The sequence below is a fragment of the Melospiza melodia genome, chromosome 5 (genome assembly GCF_035770615.1).
Source record: "Melospiza melodia melodia isolate bMelMel2 chromosome 5, bMelMel2.pri, whole genome shotgun sequence".
Lineage (NCBI taxonomy): Eukaryota > Metazoa > Chordata > Aves > Passeriformes > Passerellidae > Melospiza > Melospiza melodia.
In genome coordinates this window covers 33,512,568-33,532,150 of record NC_086198.1, presented here as the reverse complement: position 1 = coordinate 33,532,150, position 19,583 = coordinate 33,512,568, and the positions used below count along the sequence as shown (strand labels likewise).

At 44.6% G+C, this 19,583-nt stretch overlaps 1 protein-coding gene across 1 annotated transcript; it reads left to right on the top strand.

The window, feature by feature from the left end:
- Window positions 1–757: 757 nt before the first annotated feature.
- Window positions 758–19,389, top strand: SETD7 (SET domain containing 7, histone lysine methyltransferase). Its single transcript, XM_063156964.1, has 8 exons — window positions 758–832; window positions 4,796–4,925; window positions 9,076–9,277; window positions 9,810–9,999; window positions 11,583–11,664; window positions 12,326–12,443; window positions 12,737–12,894; window positions 13,383–19,389. Exons 1-8 carry the CDS (start codon window positions 793–795, stop codon window positions 13,561–13,563), a joined length of 1,101 nt encoding a protein of 366 aa, XP_063013034.1. The 5' UTR covers window positions 758–792; the 3' UTR covers window positions 13,564–19,389.
- Window positions 19,390–19,583: the final 194 nt, after the last annotated feature.

Below are 19,583 nucleotides of genomic sequence, written 5' to 3'. Positions count from 1 at the left end.
CAGAGGCCTCAACAAATCAGAGAGATGAGCAATCATCAGTTGTAGACAGTTCAGCAGGTGAAGGGCCAGATTCTGCCCCTGGGATGGGCCAACCCTGGGTGTAGGGAGAGACTGGGCAATGAGAGGCTGGAGAGCAGCGCTGTGCAAAGGGCCCTGCGCTCCTGGCCCATGGAAAGCTGAAGGTGAGTCAGCAGTGCCCTGGCAGCCAGGAGGGCACTGTGTCCTGGGGGGCATCGGCACAGCATGGCCAGCTGGGCAAGGGATGGATTGTCCTGCTCTGCTCTGCACTGGGGCCTCACCCTGAGGGCTGGGGGCACTTTGGGCTGCCCCAATATAAAACAGACATGGAGCCATTAGAGAGGGTCCAAAGGAAGCCACGAAGATGGTGAAGGGCCTGGAGGGGAAGTTGTGTTGGTCTGTTCAGCCCGGAGAGGAGGAGAATGAGGGGAGACCTCAGTGCGGTTATAACTTCATCAGGAGGGGAAGCAGCAGGGCAGGCACTGATCTCTTCTCTCAAGTGAGGAGTGGCAGGACTTGAGGAAACAGCCTGAAGCTGTGTCAGGGGAGGTTTAGGCTGGATGTCAGGAATAGGTTTTTCACCCAGAGAGAGGTCGCCATTATCGCGAGGGCCGGGACAGGCAGCTCCAGCCATCCCCCTCAGCCCGGGGCGGCGCTCGGGCCCGCCCTCAGGGCGGTGCTCGGGCCCTCCCCGGGACGGTGCCGGAGGCGGGGCGTGGGGCGCGCGCCCGCCCCCGGTACCGCGGCTGCGCCTTGCCCGCGCCCGCCGCCGCCATGGACAGCGACGAGGAGACGCTGGAGGAGATCGTGGAAGGTGCGTGTGCCGCGGCTCGGGCAGCGGGCCCGCCGCTGCCGGGCGCTGCTGCAGGAGCTGCGGGGGCGCGGGGCGGGGGCGGCGGAGGAGGCGGCCGGAGCTGGGCGGCCGGGGTCGGGCGCAGCGCATGACATCAGTGGGCTTATGCAACGGACGGGCCGGGGCCCCGCACGTGGCGGAGCTCGGCCGGGGGCAGCCGGGGCCGCGCTGGCGCCGATACCGGGCGGGCGCTCCGGGCGCCTCCCGCCGCCGAGCGCTCCGCCACAGCGGGAGGCTCCGCGCCCCCGCCGCGGGGATGGCGGCTGCTCCGCTGCCATTGTCACGGATCAGTCGCGGCCGTGGTTTGTGCCGCTGCTGTGCCCCCGTGCGGGCGGTGGCCTGCAGCCCTGGGCCGTGCGGCCGGTGCCCGGTCCTGCCCCCGGCGGCTGAGGGACACGGCGATGCCCATCCTCGGGGAGAGCCCAGGGATGCAGTCGCGTACGTGCAAATGGAGAAGGGAAAAGAAAGAGCGACTCCGAGAAGACACTGTTGCCATATCCATGGACAGCAGGGCTGGAGCAGTCCGTATGGGAGCGGGGTTGGCCGCCCTATAGCTAGTATACACCCTCTGTGTGCAGTTCACTCTCACGTGTGGATAACTAACCCTTGAAGAGCTCTAAACACAGAGGCACCTGTCCTCTGGAAGTGAATTACTGGTGGAAACCTTAGCAGGCGGGGATGCAGCTCCTCAGCACGCTTCATCGGGCTTCTGGGAGCAGGGAAACAAAGCATGGCATCTCCCTCTGAGGGAAAGCACCAAAGGCTCCCCAAAGGTCCCTCGCAGAGAGGGCACCGTGGAGAACAGTCACACCTTGCCCAACCATCTCCTTCCTGTGCTGTGCCCTGTGCCCTTACAGATGTGGTTTGCCTCTGCCTTTCCTCCCAGCTCCTCAGATCTGTGCCTTGCAGTTGTCTGGGGCAAGGACTCATAGTGTTTTCATCCTTAGATCCCAGATAAAGTCTTCTGCTGTATCCTGGATCTGTTTGGCATCTCTGTGAGCTAAGGAAACACATTTTTAAAGCATCTTTTTTTCAGCAGTGTATATGAATTTTTGTGTTTCTCTGAGTGAGACAGAAGCAGGATGCTCTTTGGGGGTGAACAGGATTTTGCACTTACCCAAAGGAAGTTAGAAATACAGAAATCAGCACTTCCATTTTGGTTGGGGGCATTTGTTTATGGTTGTGATCCCCCAAACGTCCATCTGGCATCTCTGTGGCCAGAATCTTTTAGTGATGATGCACATTATATGTCATCTGTTAAGTAATAGGGATACTGACAGTAAAGGGCTTTTATCTTTGGTTTGTATACATCAGTGGTTTCAGAAAGTGACTTAATTGTGAACTAGCCCCTATTAGGGTTTCTTGGAAAGTTCATTGTCTGAGTTTAAGAGGAAGTCTTGGGAGACCCTTAATGAAGCAACAAAAGTGAGATTTTACAATAATTTAAAAATATGTTTAGACGTTTTGGGTTTATTTTTTGCAAATGGAGGAGAGTGGTGAGGAAGGAAAGTAGCACGCACTGCTGCCCATGAAATAATGAGGATTTTTTCCATTTGAAACAGAGGCGAAGGCCTCAGCCATACAAAAAAAAAAAGTTGTATTTATGTTATGAAACTTGAAATTGTGATTTCCCCATGTTGTTGACTAAGAGAGACCGTGTTTCTTGTTTTGTTGCAGTGGTGGGGGCATGGTTTTATTTTTTTTTAATAGGGGAAGCTTCTAGCACATTAGAATAATTGGATTCTTTGTATTGTGGCTGAGATTAAGACCCTGTATAGAGGGCACTGGATCAAAGCTGACCATTTTAAATCCCCGAGGTAGTCTGTATCCTGCTGTGCAAAAGGCCTGACGTGTGTTCTCTGTACAGACATGGCAGCTTTTGTGTTGGGCTTTGCATTCCAGCAAAATCCTGACAAGGCTGAATAGTCACAGAGAGCAAAGTTGCAAGGGTTTGTTTTTGTTGTTGCCTTGGGTGTTTAACCCAAGTGTTTTATAAAAGTTTTGCCCCTGTAGTGATGGGGAAATTGGAATTGTATTGTTTAGGGTTCATTAACTTACACCACTGTACCTTTCTATATTGATAAAACTTATTTTAAAAGGCTTTTAATTAAAACTATACATGTTGACATAGTTTTTGGTCTAAAAGAGGTGTCCGTATCAGAAATGTTACTGACCTTTTAGTTAAATTGGTCGTTAATTTATTGGTTATTAAATGTTTCACCATTAATAATAATTGGTTAAATTTAGCTAAAATTTATCCTTTCTACAGAAATGGGTGTCCTGACAGAACGGGAGGGGAAAAAAGCCTTTTTTTCTCTTTGGAAAGAGCAGTTTCTGATAAAGAGTTCCTCTTGAAAGTAATTAAAAGCCTTTAGTGATAAAGCTTTTTCCCTTCCACCTTTTGCGCCCTCTTTTTACTCTGTTATTTCTCTCACTGTGAACTGATAATCAGTGCCTGATTGGATTTACTGGCTTCCCAAACTTTTAACTGTTTTCAATGTGGTTTGGTCTAGGGACCTGAAGTGAGAGCACAGTCATGTGCAGGTGCGAGAGGAGCTTGGTGGAGCGTGCAGGGGAAGGGTGAGGGAGGGAGCCCTGGCTCCTGGATGAGTGCAGATTCCTCCCTGCTATTTCTCCTGTACGCTTTTCCAGGTGCATTTCCATGCTCAGTAAAGTGTGCCCATCCTGTTCCCTCCCTGGGCACCAGAGCCCAGGCCTGGCAGTACTGAGGTGCCTGTTTTTGCCTGCGTTAGCCTGGGCTGTAAATCAGTCCCCTCACACTGATGTTTGTTTCTGCCTTTCCGTATTGGTGATGGACCTTTTCAGGTTAGGGCAGAGTTGGTCAGGGAAGAGCTTGCCCCAGAGCCTGCAGAAGTGGATGCATGCACTGTCTCTCATCTCTAACAGGCTGTGTGTGCATCTCCAGGGGACTGGGGCAATCAGTTTGGTTAGAAGCATAGGAGAACAGAAGTATAGGCTCGCTGTTATTTTTTTTACAGTTTCCATGCAAAATTTATACCTGATAAAATGTCACTGTGGGAGCTGCAGCCCCTGCTCAGTGTGTCCCTGTGCTGAGGGCAGCCCTGCTGAGCTCTGCAGCCAGAGCCCACTCAGCTAAACCAGGCAGTAACCATCCTTTGAAACACTTCTCTGTTGTTTTCCTTTGGCTTTGAAGAGGCAGTTAGAGATGCCATAGGAGCCTTATTATGCTTTAACTTAGTAGAGTTGGCCATTTATATTCAATAAAACACAAACCATGCAGGTGAGCATCCAAGTGTGTTGTCTCTGCTCTCCCTCTGTGCAACAGTGGTAATAGGGAAAACTGATATGGCTGGGGGTAGGAACAGGATATAAAGTGAACACATAGGAAGGGCACTGGAGAGCAGCATTTAAAATATTAAATACCATGTTGACTGACATACAGCAAGGGTGGAGCATTATGGATATTACATACTTTTATTTCTTTAAATTCCTGTGAATACAGCTGTATAGTGGCACACCCACATTATCATAAGGCACGTGTTTATCAAAAGAAAAAAATCAAACATTTTCTTATCCTTTACTCACCAATACATGTTTTAGATAAAGAATTCTAATACTTTTGAAGATGTATATTCGCACAAGTTAGAATACTATAAACCTTGTTTCTTTCAGAAACCAGTTTTGTTTATTCTCTTCTCTATCCTGTCTCTCATCCCTTTTCTTTTATCCTTATATGTTATTTTTATTTAAAGCTATGTGTTACACAAGTACAAACATCAGTTGTACAGAATGTCTGATCACTGCTCCTAACAGCAATGATCTGAATTACTGTTTTGTACTAGGGAGCTACTGCATTTCTAGTAGCTACATAATGAGAGCAGATACAAAATCTTGCATAATAATTCATGTGTTTTGTTGCTCTTTGTTTGGGTTTGATTTCAGGGCATCTAGATGACGATGGGCTGCCACATGGATTCTGTACAGTAACCTACTCATCAACAGACAGATTTGAAGGAAATTTTGTGCATGGAGAAAAGAATGGCCGTGGCAAATTCTTCTTTTTTGATGGAAGGTACACTCTGATCTTTCCTCTGTATTCTTCCTTCTGCTTGTAGTGATGCAAAACTAATCTACTTTGATTTTATACTGCTGAGTTCCTGGATAAGAGTTCTCATTAAAAATTGTAGCTGGAAAGTTTGCTGCTGCTGCAGCCATTCCTGTGGTGGCTTTGTGTGTGATGAGGTGCCTGTAGTTGTTCCTTGGAGGGAGAATGCAGTGGTGTGAGCTCTTTTAGCACTGACAAGTTATGAGCTGATTAGAAATCATAAGGAATGGGAGATGGTCAGAACTACTGAAACCATGCTGACAGTGACTTGGACATCAAAGGTTTTTACTTCAGGTGGACTTGTTTGCCTTCTAGAAAGTGCAGCTGGACCAGGAGCTCCCTGTGCCAGCCCTCACACACAGGACCTTGACAGTGAGGTTTGCCTTCTGCTTTGTCAAATTGTTTATCACTTAAAGGACTGAGTTCAATACAGGTTTGTTAGCAACTCTAGTTAATCCTCTGCAAGTTGCTTGTGGCATGATTTTCTGAAAGTAAGAAAACCCCCTATCATTTCCCTTCTCTTCACTGGGAATTGTGACTGTGAAATTGGGCTAGTCGATGCCCGTGCGTGTGTTTTGTTCTCTGATCCTCATTATGACCACCTTGTAAGCCTTACCCCCCCACACCACTGCAGCACTCCTGTGTGCAGTTGCTCAGAACTTCCTCTGAGGGAGCAGCAAATGTATAAAATGACACGATTCTTCATGGTTTTGCAGCTGTTAGTGAGGCTCTGAATAGCGCCTGTTAAACTGACAGTCGTGCTGGGTCTGCTCTCTTCCTGCTCAGCAAAATCCTGAGCAGGAGCAGAGGTATTGTGCTGTCTCAGTGAGTCAGCTCCTTGTCTGTACTTGCCTTTGCACTTGCTTCATACTGGGCATTGTGGGGTTTTTTCATGAGAAGCATAATATATTTATTCAGTTATGTAGAAAGGGGTCAGGCCTCCAAGCTTGGATGAAGAAAATTCCTCACTGTTGTTGGTTGTGGCCTTATTAAATCTTCTCTGAGTAACTGAAAATCAGCACTGCCCAGCAGCTGAGTTCTCTAAAACAGTTTTGGTGTAAGTTGTTCTGCAGCATCTCTATGGACACATGTACATCATGTTTCTGTGCTGGAGGATGATCTCAGCAGAGTGGCTGCTGATTGCACAGTCACAGGAACTGACCCACTGTTGTGTTTGTAGGGCTGCTCCTCCATGTAATCCAGGGTACAGGCAGCATTTCCTGGGAAGAGTCAGTTGTGCGGTTTGAGTGTTGCCAACTCTTTTTTCTTTCTTTTTTTTTTTCTTTCAGTTTTCCTTAGAAAACTAGAATAGCTGACCATTGATGTCTTCAGAAACTAGCAGAATGAAAACATGCAAAAATAGTCTGCAATGTGGTTTTGGAAAATGGGATGTTTTCATTAACTTTTATATATTTTAAGTTAGCTAAAGCACCCTTAACTGAGCTAATTATTGAGGGTGTCATTTATCTGTCTATGTCCAGCTTGCAAGACTAAGTTGCTTTCTGAAATGGCTGGTTCAGGAATCATGACATGTCGTAAGAATGACCTGGCATAAAACAGGACATGCTGTTTCCATTAAGTGTGCCATGGGCAGGGCTGAGTGCTCATGAGGATGAGCAATAAATATCAGGAATGTCTCTGAACAGCTCTCCCTTTGCAGGATGCTGTGCAGTAAGCTGGCTGCTCAGCACTCGTGGGTGTGTTTCCCTGGCAGGCTGCTCAGTAAAGGCTGACAGCTGTCCTGCTGTTCCTCTGCTGCTGGGGAGCAGCTGGGTCCTGTCAAGCACAGGACTGGCTGCACTGTCAGCATCCTCATTTCTGAGTTTTGGGGAATAGCACTGGCTGCCTGGCTGCCTTGTTTGGTAAAGGAAACTTCCCTTTACTGAAATTACTGCCCCCTTTCTTTTAAGGGAATGGAAATTTGTTACGAAATATCAGTTGTTTTTTGCCTTCCCCTTCAAGAAAATGCAACAAATCACAACATATTCTTTAAGAGAGAGAAGTTTGCCCTCTAGCGTACTCCCTGTTTTGGATTGTGGACTTGAACTTTCCTTGGTGCCAGTGGTTCTGGAGTGTATTTTGCAGAACTCTTTGCACTATAAAGGCAGGCATGAGAGCCATGCTTGGCACAGAGCTGCAGCTGCCCTTCCTCCCTAATTGGAAACTCCTGTAAACTGACATCTCCCAGAACTCAGTAGAAAACTGTTCTTATTAGGGAAAAAGTTTTCCCTGTTCCCATATAGAGGGAGCGAGAGATAAATGGATCAGTCTCTATAGATATTAACTTAATCCCTGGAAGGAAATTGGAGTAAGTATTTCCTCCCCCAGTCCATATAATTGGTTTAATTGTTAGATAAGAAGTATCTTCCATCCCTTCAGGGCATAGTGGATAATGGGAAGATGGTACATTTAATCAATCTTGACTGTGGTAGAATTTATGTTGTCAGAAGTATGATCATCTGAGAAGCAAACCAGAGAAATACAGGCTAGTTCAGGGTTTGTATTAAAAAGGTTTTGCTTATGGAAGACACAGAAGCTATTTATTCATCTTTGTGCTGGTCAAGTCTTAGTTGTAATTATTGTGTCTGGCTGCAGACACCATAATTTGGGAACTTAGAGTGAAGTGAGGAGCAGGGTGGAAATAGCTCAGAAACTCTGAACATCATAAAGGTTTCTGAACCTGACTGTTTAGGTGAGCTTGGTGGACATAGACTCTTTCTTAAGGTATCATCCTTTTGATTTCCTTCGATGAGATGGATCTTTTGGTCACTGCTTGGAGCTTAATACAGAGAGAGAAAACATAAAAGTTTGGGTTACACTAAAATAAAATATATTCTTTCCAGGGCTGAAGCACTGTTGCAATTTAGCAATGTTTTAACTTCAACTAGTGCAATTAAAGGTAACAAGACAGAATTTTTGACTACAAAAACTGAGGGTGGCTGCTTCTTTCAAAGAGTAATCCTACATGTGCACGCTGTGTCTGTTGTCACTACAATGGAGTTAAAATCTAGTTATCTGTGATAAATTAGAGGGGAAAGTGGCATCATTTATAGTTAAGTAAGGGCACTGGTGTCTGGTGGTTCTCTCATTGTTCCCTGTGCTGTAGTGCCATAGCTATCTGTGCAGCTCTGTAGCAACATGGATCAAGAAATCCATTTGACTGAAAAGTAAAGTTATTTTCCTGCCCCTTGTTGTTTTGCATCTGGCACGCACTGCGGCTTTTACTGTAATATGTTTTCCCATGGAAACCTCACCCAGTTTGCCAAAGTTACATAAAAACAGAGCACGAGGCTTTAGAAGCAAGAAAGTGAATTCTGAAAAAACATTTCTTCCACAACTCTTGCAAATCTGTGTGGTAAAACATGTAGAGTCATGTGCTCACAGACACTGTGTCAGCTTATACCTGAGATGTCTGCCTCTGAAAAAGAATTCTGCCGTGAAAATATGTGTATGCTGGCAGCTGGCTGTTAGCTGAGTGTGCTGAAGTAAAAGCTAAACAGGTTGTGTTCCCTTATGTTAATCCTAACATGAGAAAGAAATATCTGAATAGATCCACTTTTATGGTGGTAGTAAAGGGTTTGCAAGACAAAACCAAAATGCAATGTTTCTTTGTTTAAATCCAAGTGCAGCACTAGTTCTGTTTGACAGGCTGTGTTTGATTTTAAGATAAATGCATGAAAAAGGGCTGATTTTAGCAGGGCCTGTACGTATTGCTGGGGAGCTGATGCTGAACTGTGGCAGGTTGCAGTTCATTCCCTGTGTCCAGCAGCTCAGTTTCTTCTCTCCAGAGACATGTCAGTAAAGGTCCACACGCAGCAGGTAGAAAATCCTAATGTGAGAGTGGCCTGCTTGAGCAAGAGTTCCTTCTTTGACCAGGAGTGTCCATTTGCTGACTATTCCAGCCTACAGAAAACACCAGGCATGTGATGGAGATGGGTGATTCAGTGTCTGTGCAGCACACCCTGATGAAAGGGTGCTGTAAGTTGTTTTCTGCCTTTGGAGCTCCATAGAAACAAGTGTCTGGTTTTCACCTCGGTGTTCCAGTGCGTTGGGGCTTTGGGTTCGCCCCTGAGAGGCGAACAGTTTTCCAGTGCTGTTCTCTTTCTCCCTTCACCAGCACCCTGGAGGGATACTATGTTGATGATGCCCTGCAAGGGCAGGGAATCTACACCTACGAGGATGGCGTGGTCCTTCACGGCACCTACGTGGACGGAGAGCTGAACGGCCCGGCGCAGGAGTACGACAGCGACGGGCGGCTCATCTTCAAAGGGCAGTACAAGGACAACATCCGGCACGGCGTCTGCTGGATTTATTACCCGGTAAGCCTGACCGCCCTTTGCATTTTCTGAATGCTGCCTAGAAAATAGAATTCCCAGCAGCATTAGTGAATATAAAAGCAGACCTTTACTGGAAAGCTGTCAGGGACTCAATATGGCAAAAACTGTACATGGTACAGTAAATTCACGATTTTCTAATGTTTGTTGATTAGTGTAGCTATCATGTATTGTCCAATTAAAAGGTTAATTGATTAGGTAATAAGTGCTTGGGTTCTGCCCCACTGGAAGCAGTCCCCAGGCTTCTTTTGCCCCGCTTTTGTTATGTCAGGTCCAGAATCTTGTTGGAAAACAGAACATCCTCATAATTGGTACTCTTCTTGGAGGAACACTAAAGAACATCTCAGGAATGTGTTTATAAGGCTAGCATATTGTTCCTAAATGTAGGGGAACAGGATAGGAAAAGTAATAGAAGCTACAAATGCATGAAAAATATGAAAAGCTAAAAATCTTAGGCATCAAGTATAGTAAAGTATAATTAAATGCTTTGCCTTTTCTTTCTTGCCTGTGCTCTCAGGATGGAGGCAGCCTTGTAGGAGAAGTGAATGAAGATGGGGAGATGACTGGAGAGAAAATAGCCTATGTGTATCCTGATGGAAAGACTGCATATTCTGGAAGGTTCATAGATGGAGAAATGATAGAAGCAAAACTGGCAACTCTGACAGCTGTTGAGGATGGCAAACCTCAATTTGAAGTAGTTCCAGGCAGTAAGTTCAGCTAACACAAACTTGTACTCCTGCTGCCAGCCCTTTGCTGCAGACAGCTTGGTTCCTGTGATGTTCCTCACTGGGCACTGGCTGTGCTGACACAGGCTGTTAGTGAGGGGCCCTTTCTCCAAGTCACAGAGGAGGATGGTGTTTGTCCTGGAAACAGATGGGAAATGCCCCCTGTGTGGTCCTGCCCAAGTGTATTTCATGGCCCTTCTCTCACTGCTGTGCTCATGGGCACAGTCCTGCTTGTCACACATCCCAGTGCCCTCAGTACCAGGTGGAAAACCTGGTCCATTCACCCTGGTGATGGTGCTGCAGCATTTCTTGCAATGAAATAACTGCAGGAGGAGAGTGAGGCCCTGGTTTGGCTGTAGCTGTCAGCTGGGTTTGTGCAAGTCAGTGTTTGCACTGTGAATGTTCTGGCACCTGCGCTGCTGGGCCGAGACTGGAATCAGTGAACCAGATTCAGTCGTTGTGTAATGGTGTGATTCACCAGCATCCTTCTGTGTGTCTGGTCCTGCTGGCAGAAAGTGGCTGTGAAGTGCACAGGGTAGGGTGGGGCCTTCTCCACCTGCTTGAACCTGTAGTTGTGGGGTGGGTTTGTTGTTCTGAGGTGTTTGTGATGTTTGGAGGAGTGTGGGTTAAGCTGCAGTAACAAGCGGGGACTGCTAATGCATTTACTGCTCTTCTAGCAAAAAGTGTCTCATTTGACATGAAATAGGCACATCAAGCTCAGTGAAAAGGTATTGACAGGCAAATGCATGGGAGTTTATTTTCTCTCAGTTATGATAGCAAGTCAGAATTTAACTTAAAACTTACTTTGTAGGAGGGTATGATTGTGCTTTGTAGAGGGGATGAAGTTACACTCAGGAGGAAGCTGCCTTCAGCCAGAACAGATCCTGGGCACCAGGGGCAAAGGCCTTATATCAGACTTTGTACTGTTCTGTTCTGTGGGGTTTTTCCCCCATCTTATTTCACATTCTTCTTAATCTATGTCCAAGATAGTCCTCTGGCATTGAGGATAGGGCTATAAGAGTATAATTACAGCTGTACCACTAAGTTCCTTATTAATGACAAAAAATAGAGGACTGTAGCAAGCGTGCTTTCTGATTACTAAATGTTTTCTTCTGGCTGAAGTCTCTGCAGGATCTGGGCTAAAAAATATTTCATATTTGAAGTAATCAAGTTTTTGTGGGTTTTTTGGGGATTTTTAAATGAGCTGTTCAATATATCCTTTTAAGTTTTGTTTTACTTTAAAATTATGTTTAAAGACACTAGGAGGGTCAGTTTTGGAGGAGTATCCAGTCCTCCTCTGCAAGTTGGTAATTTGAAGAACATATTTATCATCTTTTTGTATTACTCTAGAATGTTGAGGGGAAGAACATAATCAAGAAGCAGTATCTCATTTAAGGCCTTTTGCAGGTGCAGTTCTGTTCAATACCTTTTTTTGGAAGTTTAGCATTTTTTGCAGCCTTTAAAATTTAGTTTTTCAATGTCTTAATTAAGTTAAGGATTGTATACTCTCAGTACTGCCAGTTAGTTGATTTCCTTCATTGATGTCTGATTATTTTTTTTTTTAGGCCCAGTGTACAGTTTTGACAAATCCACTTCATCCTGCATTTCTACAAATGCCCTTCTTCCTGATCCTTATGAATCGGAGAGGTAAATGCTTTTTCTTCTCCCCATATTTCTTTACTGTTACTTATTTAGAGTCTAATTTTGCAAGCCTTTTTTCATCTAAAACTTAAAGGATGTGTAAAGGTTTGTAAAATGGAAGCCCTGTGTGTACCTCAACTGTATGTGCTTTCTGATACTCTGAAATATCTAAATAAGGGATTAGTAAAATTCTTGCTTTGATTTGCATTGAGTACTTGAAGATGTGGTGCATCACCTTGAGAACTCCTGCTTCCCAGTGCATGTACATACCAGCAACCCCAGCTTGGTGGGGACTTCTGGGGTTCTGGTATGTTATTGAGGGCATTCCTGAATTGAAACCATCATTGCGGAGTAATAGTGGATTGGCCCTTAAAAAAAATTATATATAAGTTTTCCAAGTCAGCCAAAACTTTCCATGAAATCTCAGTTTTGACAAAATAGAGAGAACATATGGAAGAAAGAACATAGGGAAGAGAGGAAAGAAAGGAGTTCCATAAAGAGGTTTATTATGATGTTGATCATGATAATAATAATTTTGTTTTGTTGTTGTTGTTATTATTAGCTTCATTGTTATACTGAAGTATTGGGCTTTATCCTAGTAGTGTTATGCTTCTTGAAAATTAAAACTGCAGCCAGTCACAGATTCCATGCCCTGTTCCTCTTGTAGGGTGTATGTGGATGTCTCCCTCATTTCCAGTGCTGGAGAAGGATTGTTTTCAAAAGTAGCAGCAGAAGCCAGTACAGTGATGTCCTTCTATAACGGAGTGCGAATTACACACCAGGAGGTAAAGAAAAGAAAAAAGTCAGTCTGAATTTTCATTGCTCCTCCTGAGATTTTCTTTTCATAGTAGGATCTAACACCTACTGCCTTCCCACCCTAGATTTAACATGGTGGAGTTTATTTGAAAGAAAGTGCATGCTCACCTATGTATAGATTTTAAAAGTGTGTGTTGTTCTTTCCAATGACGTACACCCATGAAAAGCTTTATTTGCATATATTTTGAATGTTGGCTTTCAAACCGCTGACAAAGTTGATCCCTCCTACACACAGACATTGGATTTTTGCCTTGCAAACTAGGTAGACAGCAGAGACTGGGCCCTCAATGGAAATACAATATCCCTGGATGATGAGACAGTCATAGACGTGCCAGAGCCCTACAACCACGCTGCCAAGTACTGTGCCTCGCTGGGGCACAAGGCCAACCATTCCTTCACTCCCAACTGCACCTATGAGCCGTAAGTACAGCCCTGAGTTTGAGGGTGGGAGCTGCCCCTGGCTGGCTGGGCTCACAGGGGTCCTGGGCAGCTGGGTGAGCAGCAGGGCTGGGCTGGGAGTAACAGTTGAGGCACTGAAGGAGTTCCTGCTCACCTGAGTTGGAAATGGGCTACCTTATGGTCCTTGATGTCTGTTGGGACTTGCCATGGAGGATCTTGAAGTTTGCAACTTGTTCGTTTTGTCACAAACTTTGAGTTGCTTCTGGATTGTAAAATGCATCATCACAGTTCTCTAAATCCTAGCTTGGCTAGAACCACGCTGGTTTTGCTGAACTGCCAATGCTTTGATAAATCAATATTTTTGCTCATATTTTTAAATATTTATGAGGTTGACTCAAGTCTGCTAATTCAACATCAGATTATGCTCTGAAGTGAGTGAATTCTGGAGCTGTTCAAGGGGCTGGCAGAGTATGGGAATTGACAGCCTAGCAAAGATGTTTTTTCCCTAGGTTTGTTCATCCTCGTTTTGGGCCCATCAAGTGTATCCGTACCATCAGGGCTGTGGAGAAGGATGAGGAGCTGACAGTGGCTTATGGGTATGATCACAACCCTGTGGGGCAGAATGGGCCTGAAGCACCAGAGTGGTACCAGCTGGAACTGAAAGCTTTCCAGGCTGCCCAGCAAAAGTGACATGGGAGCACCTTCTCCATTCAGCAAACTGAAACAGAAACTTGGATCTATGCACTACCTTTATACTGAAAACTGGACAACCAGGGATTGTTCATGCTGTTGCATCATAACCTTGCATTCTGTGTTAAGAGATAAGTTCCTTGGATACTAACTAGGTTTGACTGTGTTACTCATAGCAGATTTAAAAATTAGCTAGCATTGCACCAGTCTTATCTGAAGAAATTATTTAATATTCTATACAAGATGTGGTATTCTTTGGTAGCTTCTGCTTTTGCACCATATGCAAAGATGCCAAAAGACTAGGAAGAAACTAAAATGGGTGTATCGTTCACTTTTAGTCGGCAGACTTATAGTGTTGCTCTCTACCTGCCTAGGCATTATTGTGCAACTGCATTTTGCATATATGCCACTTGTGATGATAACAGTAATATTTTGATATTCTCTAATAGTAGCATAATTTTGCCTTTTTAAATCTTTGATCTGAATCTTGCAATAGAGCAGTTTATTTATTAGCATATAGGAGGCTGGGTTTTAACTCCCCTTTCCTCTTGTCTGAACATTGTTCTTTCTACAAATCCTCTTTTGCAGGAGCAAATCCTTTCTAACTAGTGGAAAGGCTTGTGTGTGTATGTGAGAGTGCTGTGTGTTGGTCTCTGTGGCTCTCTAAATAGTATAGCAACATGTCTAAACCTAATATTTATCTAGCCTGTACGGCTGGCTTATTTTATTTAATTTATTATTATGACATGCAAACGAAGCTGTTCTTTGCATGAAGATTTTGTGAAAAGGAGAAAACAGACTTGAAAGACTTCCAGAAGTACATGTTCTGGACAGCAAGCACATGACTTGCATCCGTGTTCATGAGTTGGTTTGTGTATTTTCACCTGTTCAAGTGGCCAGTTCTCAAGGCAAAAGATGCTTGGATCTCCATGGATTCTCTGAAAGGAGGTGCATGTGTCTGGGGGCAGGCTGTAGTCCTTGGTGAAGGAGAGCTGTATCTTTTCACTTGATGTTCACTTGATGGAACAACATAGCCTTATAGCCATCTTTTAGTAGTTCTGGTTTATGACGCAGTGAATTAACATAATATGAGGTATCAAAAGAAGATTATTTTTTTTAAGAAAAGATATTAAAAGATTGTTTTTGAAAGACAAACAATGAATGTAAAAACATCACTCAATGCTCATATTTATAAACAGCAGTCAATCCATAGCTTTGTTGCAGCCAGCAGTGGGGGCTTGTGAATATTCATCTGCAGGGCTATGTTCTGGGGTTTTTCAGGGCTAGGGAAATTGTCTCTTTTTTCAGATACTGTACTGGTCTTGCCTAATGCTGTATAAGAGAGAAATCATGCATTGTCTTGATCTGGATACTGGAGTCTTTCTGGGACTCTGATGTTCTCTTTTGGGTTTAGCAGCTTAAGACAAACTCAAATGCATTTGCAACACTTTCTTTAAATGTTTGTAGTTTTAAAAAGTTTGTATATATGTAACATAAATGATTTGAGAATCGGACCTACCTTTCTATTGCAACACATTTTGGTTCTTGCTTGAGCTGTTGGAGGCATCTGGCTGTCTGGGGAGCTGGGCAGGGAGAGTTGTTGGGTACCTGCAGGTAGAAGGATGAGGCTGCTGTCAAGTGCAGTCTGAGAATCAGTGCTTTGGTACCTGAGGAAAGTTCGCAATTACTCATAACAGCCTGGGCTCTGTTCAGTCCCTGCGGCTTCTCTCAAACATTTTCCATCCCCTGATCATTTCAGTTTGCACAGAAGTCGCTCTGTGCATGTGCTGAGGCGGGGCACAGGCAGGCTCAGGGTATTGTGGCACTCTTTCAGCAGTGATCTGCACATGAGCTGTGACACCTCCCGTCTCCTCGTGCTGGACACTCAGGTCACAGCTCCACGTCCCGCCCACAGCAGAGGTGACAGGTCAGGGACTCACCTGAGTGTGCAGAGACACAGCCAACCTCACAGGTGATGGAGAGTTGGCAGAGGTCAGTCAGCTGCTCAGCTGCACTAAGTGATTCTCAAAGAGAAATACGCATCACTTCATCTGTCCCTTCCTGCCCATGGATCATCACTTTAGGTCATCAGCCTCTGGTAGGGAGCTCTTAGGTGTATCTTGGGAGTTATTGCACCAGGGCCGTGAAGTTTGCAAAGGTGAGGCTTGAGTTTAGGTGCAGGAAAGAGCAGAGGGAAGATGTGACTGAACCCTGCTGGGACAGGATGGTAACTCTTCCACAATCTCAATAACCTGCTTTGGACTGCTGGCCTCTCTGTGCTCACTGGGGAGTTGTGTCTAAAATGTTCTGATCTCTAGAGCTCCTTTGCCTTCCTTTCCGATCAGTCTCTGATTCCTCTGCTAATCTCCTGTGTGGAGTTGCTTATGTTTTAATAGATTTGTCAGTCTTCATGTTGCCTGATTTTGAGATAAATAGAATATAGGTGCTCTTTGTGCATCAGGCTTGAAGATTGTATCCTAAAATAGGGAATTCTAGGGAAAAAAAGGCACTGAGGTGTCCTGTGTCTTCTCAAAAAAATTGGTGAGAGTCAAGCAGATTCTTTTGTACATGTGTGTAGCCTGGTAGGTAGCTAGCACGCCACAGCTGTGGCTGTTGTCTCTGTTATCTCTGCTGTCCTTCTCAGCTCTGTAAAATCTGTTGGTCCTTCTATAACTCCCTTCTTCAGAGACCAACCTTCTGTAAAAGTTGTGATTGCAGAGCTGCTTTGGCTTGATTCAGGACCAAGCCTTTTAACTCTTCTTTGTTTTCTCTCTCTTCCTGGTCTGTTAGCGTGGAGATGGCTTTTGCCACTGGGTGGTGAAAGAGCTCAGTGTGTCCTTCCGAGGGGCGAGCTGGCATCCCCTGGTTCAAACACAGGTTAGTTACAGAACTCCAAATAATGCCTTAACTTGGTCAGTGTGTTGCAGCTCATTCTCTGGGGCTCACTAGAGAGCAAGACCAGCTTCACCAGGCTCCTCATTGGTAGTGTGGTGACATCCATAGACAAAGACCCACACCCAGCCATGGTTTTTGTTTGGGGCAGAGGAAGTATCACCTTGCACAGCAATCTTCTTGGGTCTGTAGGATGCAGCTGACTACTGGTGAATATGCAATAAATAAAGAAGTTCCACTTTTTAGAGTCTGGCCAAAGACCTTTCCTGTTGGTACTGAACTGGGAGGAGAGCTGGTGGCTGTCAGCTGAGCCTGAGTGAGCATCTGGCTCTTGGGATACCCACTGGGAATAAAGAACAGCATAGGAAAACCTGGAATTGATGCATTTTTCAGGTACAGATCAGTTCCCAAAATCTGCCTGTGATCTGCAGTGCTGAACATGGCTTCTCTGTGATGGGAGGGTTACTTGAGCTCCTTTATGAGAAGCCTGTGTCACTCTGTATTGGAGGCTGCTGATTGTCTCTTAAAAACTAAAATCTGAAGTGGATCTTCCTGTGATGGCAGCACAGGGTTTTGTCACCAAGAATACAGAGGCTTTGTTTTCTGGAAGTGGCTGCTGTTGGAGATGTGAGCCAGAAAAGTTGCAGCTCAGAGCTGCCTGCTCCTGGGGTCACCATTGGATAAGAAGGAAGGAAAAGGGCTTAGGCCGTGGAGGGGATGTCTGAAGTTGAGTCTTGTGCTATAATTTTACTTTTGGGGATCCTGATTTTCTTTTAACAAACCTGAAAAGGCTTTTATTTCCCTTTTTTTAAAAATAGTAATTATAAAAAACTTACCCTCTGTAAATACCTGTAAATTTTGACTGCTGATAAAGTCAAAGGAGACACATGGAAATGGCTTTCCAGCTGTGGGAGTTTTTTGACTTTTTCTGCAGTTGCCATGATACCTCCTAGTATCTCCTAGGATGGCCCATGCTTTTAGTCAGGTGAAGCTCCTGGGGAGGTTTTGGGAGCTTTGGGAGGCCATGGGGTGAGGCTGCATGTTTTGGGAGTGACTAGGCAGGCTTCTCCTTGGCACACAGATGGCAGTGAGTTTTTTCCCAGGGGTCTTGTAGCATGTTGCTAGGAGCTGGAAGCAACATGCTACACGAAGCAAGAGCTGTGTCAGGGATTTCTCAGCCTCTGTCAGGCACTGGAGGAGCAGAGTAGCCAACATATCCCATCTGCTAAGAGAAACTTCTAAATTATGGAAATTGACACTGTTTTGTTTCCTTCCCAGCTGTCTGCCCTTGTCCTCCAGTCAAACCAGCGCTCACCACTTGGGTTGTGCCAGGGGTGCAGCGGGGTTGCTTCTGTCCCAGAGACCTCTGTGATCTGTGTCCTTTCACTCAGTTTGATGGTCTTTAGGAAAATGCTGCTGCTGTGATGAGGTAACATTACACAGAGCCAAGTATCTGCTGCTTTGTTCTCCTGTGGCCCAGCAGAATTGCTGGAGCTGTGGGTGCCTGAGGGTGCCTGAGGGCTTCACCTCCAAGCACTTAAAAAAACCAAATTGCTTTGGACACAGTGGTACTGAAGTATCTTCTTTTATGCTGGGGTGCTGCCTGTTCCTCACTTCCACTGCACTGCTGTGTGCCAAGCAAGGAAAGCAGGTGGGAGCAGCTTCATCTACAAGTGCAAATGAGCTTCACCTGCAGTGAACTTGTTCCTTATGCTTCATGTAATGGAATCACAAGAACTGTATTGTTGGACAAAGTATTTCTAAGCAGTCTTATAAGGGATTTTTTTTAAGGAAAAAAAAGAGGTGCAAGATTGAGTGCATGTTTACTTGTCCCGGATCAAAGGTTTTGAACACTAAGGTCGCTCTGTCTTGAGTGGACCCTCCTCTGTCTTCGGGCAGTAGAACTTCCCACCCTTTTTTCTCTTTACCATTTTACTGTAATTCTTTTTTTCCCCTAGGAGAAATATCTGTAGAAAAATTATAAGCAATTAAAAGTTCAAGCCATAAAATCATGAGTGTGGGAAGACCCGCTTCACAGGTTTTAACATTTGTATGTAAAATTATGTTTGTATGAAATATTTTCATGGTAGAAAGACTATTTAAAAAAAAAAGTTCCAGTAAGATCTGAACCAGATTTAAAGGGATGTCTTTTTGTAAGATGCAAGTGTAATTGAATACCAGTAAGTAGATAATTTTTTTTTTTTAGGGGAGATGCAACAAATGATCCTTAAAATTACAAATGGTCATTTCTGCTCTTTGGGGAGGTATTTATGCAGCATTACATGCAGCCGCCATAAATAATTGCAGTAGCAAGGCTAGTCACGTTTCCAGGACGTACCTCTCAGCTTGTCTCTTCATGATACCCTACAAACAACCCATCCCTCCTTCCTGTAGATTCCCTTCTAGAAAACTTTTCCTACTGCAGCTGTAACAAGTTTAACTCTGAGCTAAGAACCAGACTAAAATTGTGTATTACTTAACAGTTTCTGCTGGGCCTTCTGCTATTTTAATACTCTCTAGCCCATAATTACTGGGTGTCTCTGTTCTGAAGAACTAAGTGCTAAAGAATAATCTCTGGGGTAAGCTTGTACATGTGTTAACAGTTAACCCCGGAGTATTCAACTTGTGTACAGTACTTGACAGGTGTTTTATGACATTTGTACTCGAACTATGAGCCTTACTGAACATCTGTAAGTTTATTCATGACTTTTAAAAATGGATAACTACAAGAAAGATGTTTACATGAATGATGTTTGCCCTTCCTTTCATGTTATGAATGGGGTTTTTATAGTGTGTTTGGGCGTATGTGCAAGGAAGCAAGAGAGGTGTTTCTGGGGAAAAACAGACTTGACAAACATTTGTAATAAGTGAATTTTAAAGATTGCTTTAATTGCGCTATGAAGGCAATGCAAAAATAAACTATTCAACAGAAAACTACTGTCTCTCCTTGTTATTTGTGTGTCACCGTTTTGGGCATCCTCTGACCTCTCCCCCTTCCTTGTGTCCTGTGTGACCACAGTTTTTGCTGATGCACAGGAGCAGGATTTCACACAGTTACACACATCTAGGCCACATTATGTAAGTAATGAATGAACACCTGACACCGCTTGTTGGTTTTTTCTGTCACC

What these genes read in the sequence shown, in the direction of transcription:
- SETD7 (XM_063156964.1), top strand. Translation starts at nt 793, where the DNA reads ATGGACAGCGACGAGGAGACGCTGGAGGAGATCGTGGAAG. An exon ending in TTCTTCTTTTTTGATGGAAG is followed by an intron (nt 4,926 to 9,075) that starts GTACACTCTGAT and finishes TCCCTTCACCAG; the next exon opens with CACCCTGGAGGGATACTATG. An exon ending in GATCCTTATGAATCGGAGAG is followed by an intron (nt 11,665 to 12,325) that starts GTAAATGCTTTT and finishes TTCCTCTTGTAG; the next exon opens with GGTGTATGTGGATGTCTCCC.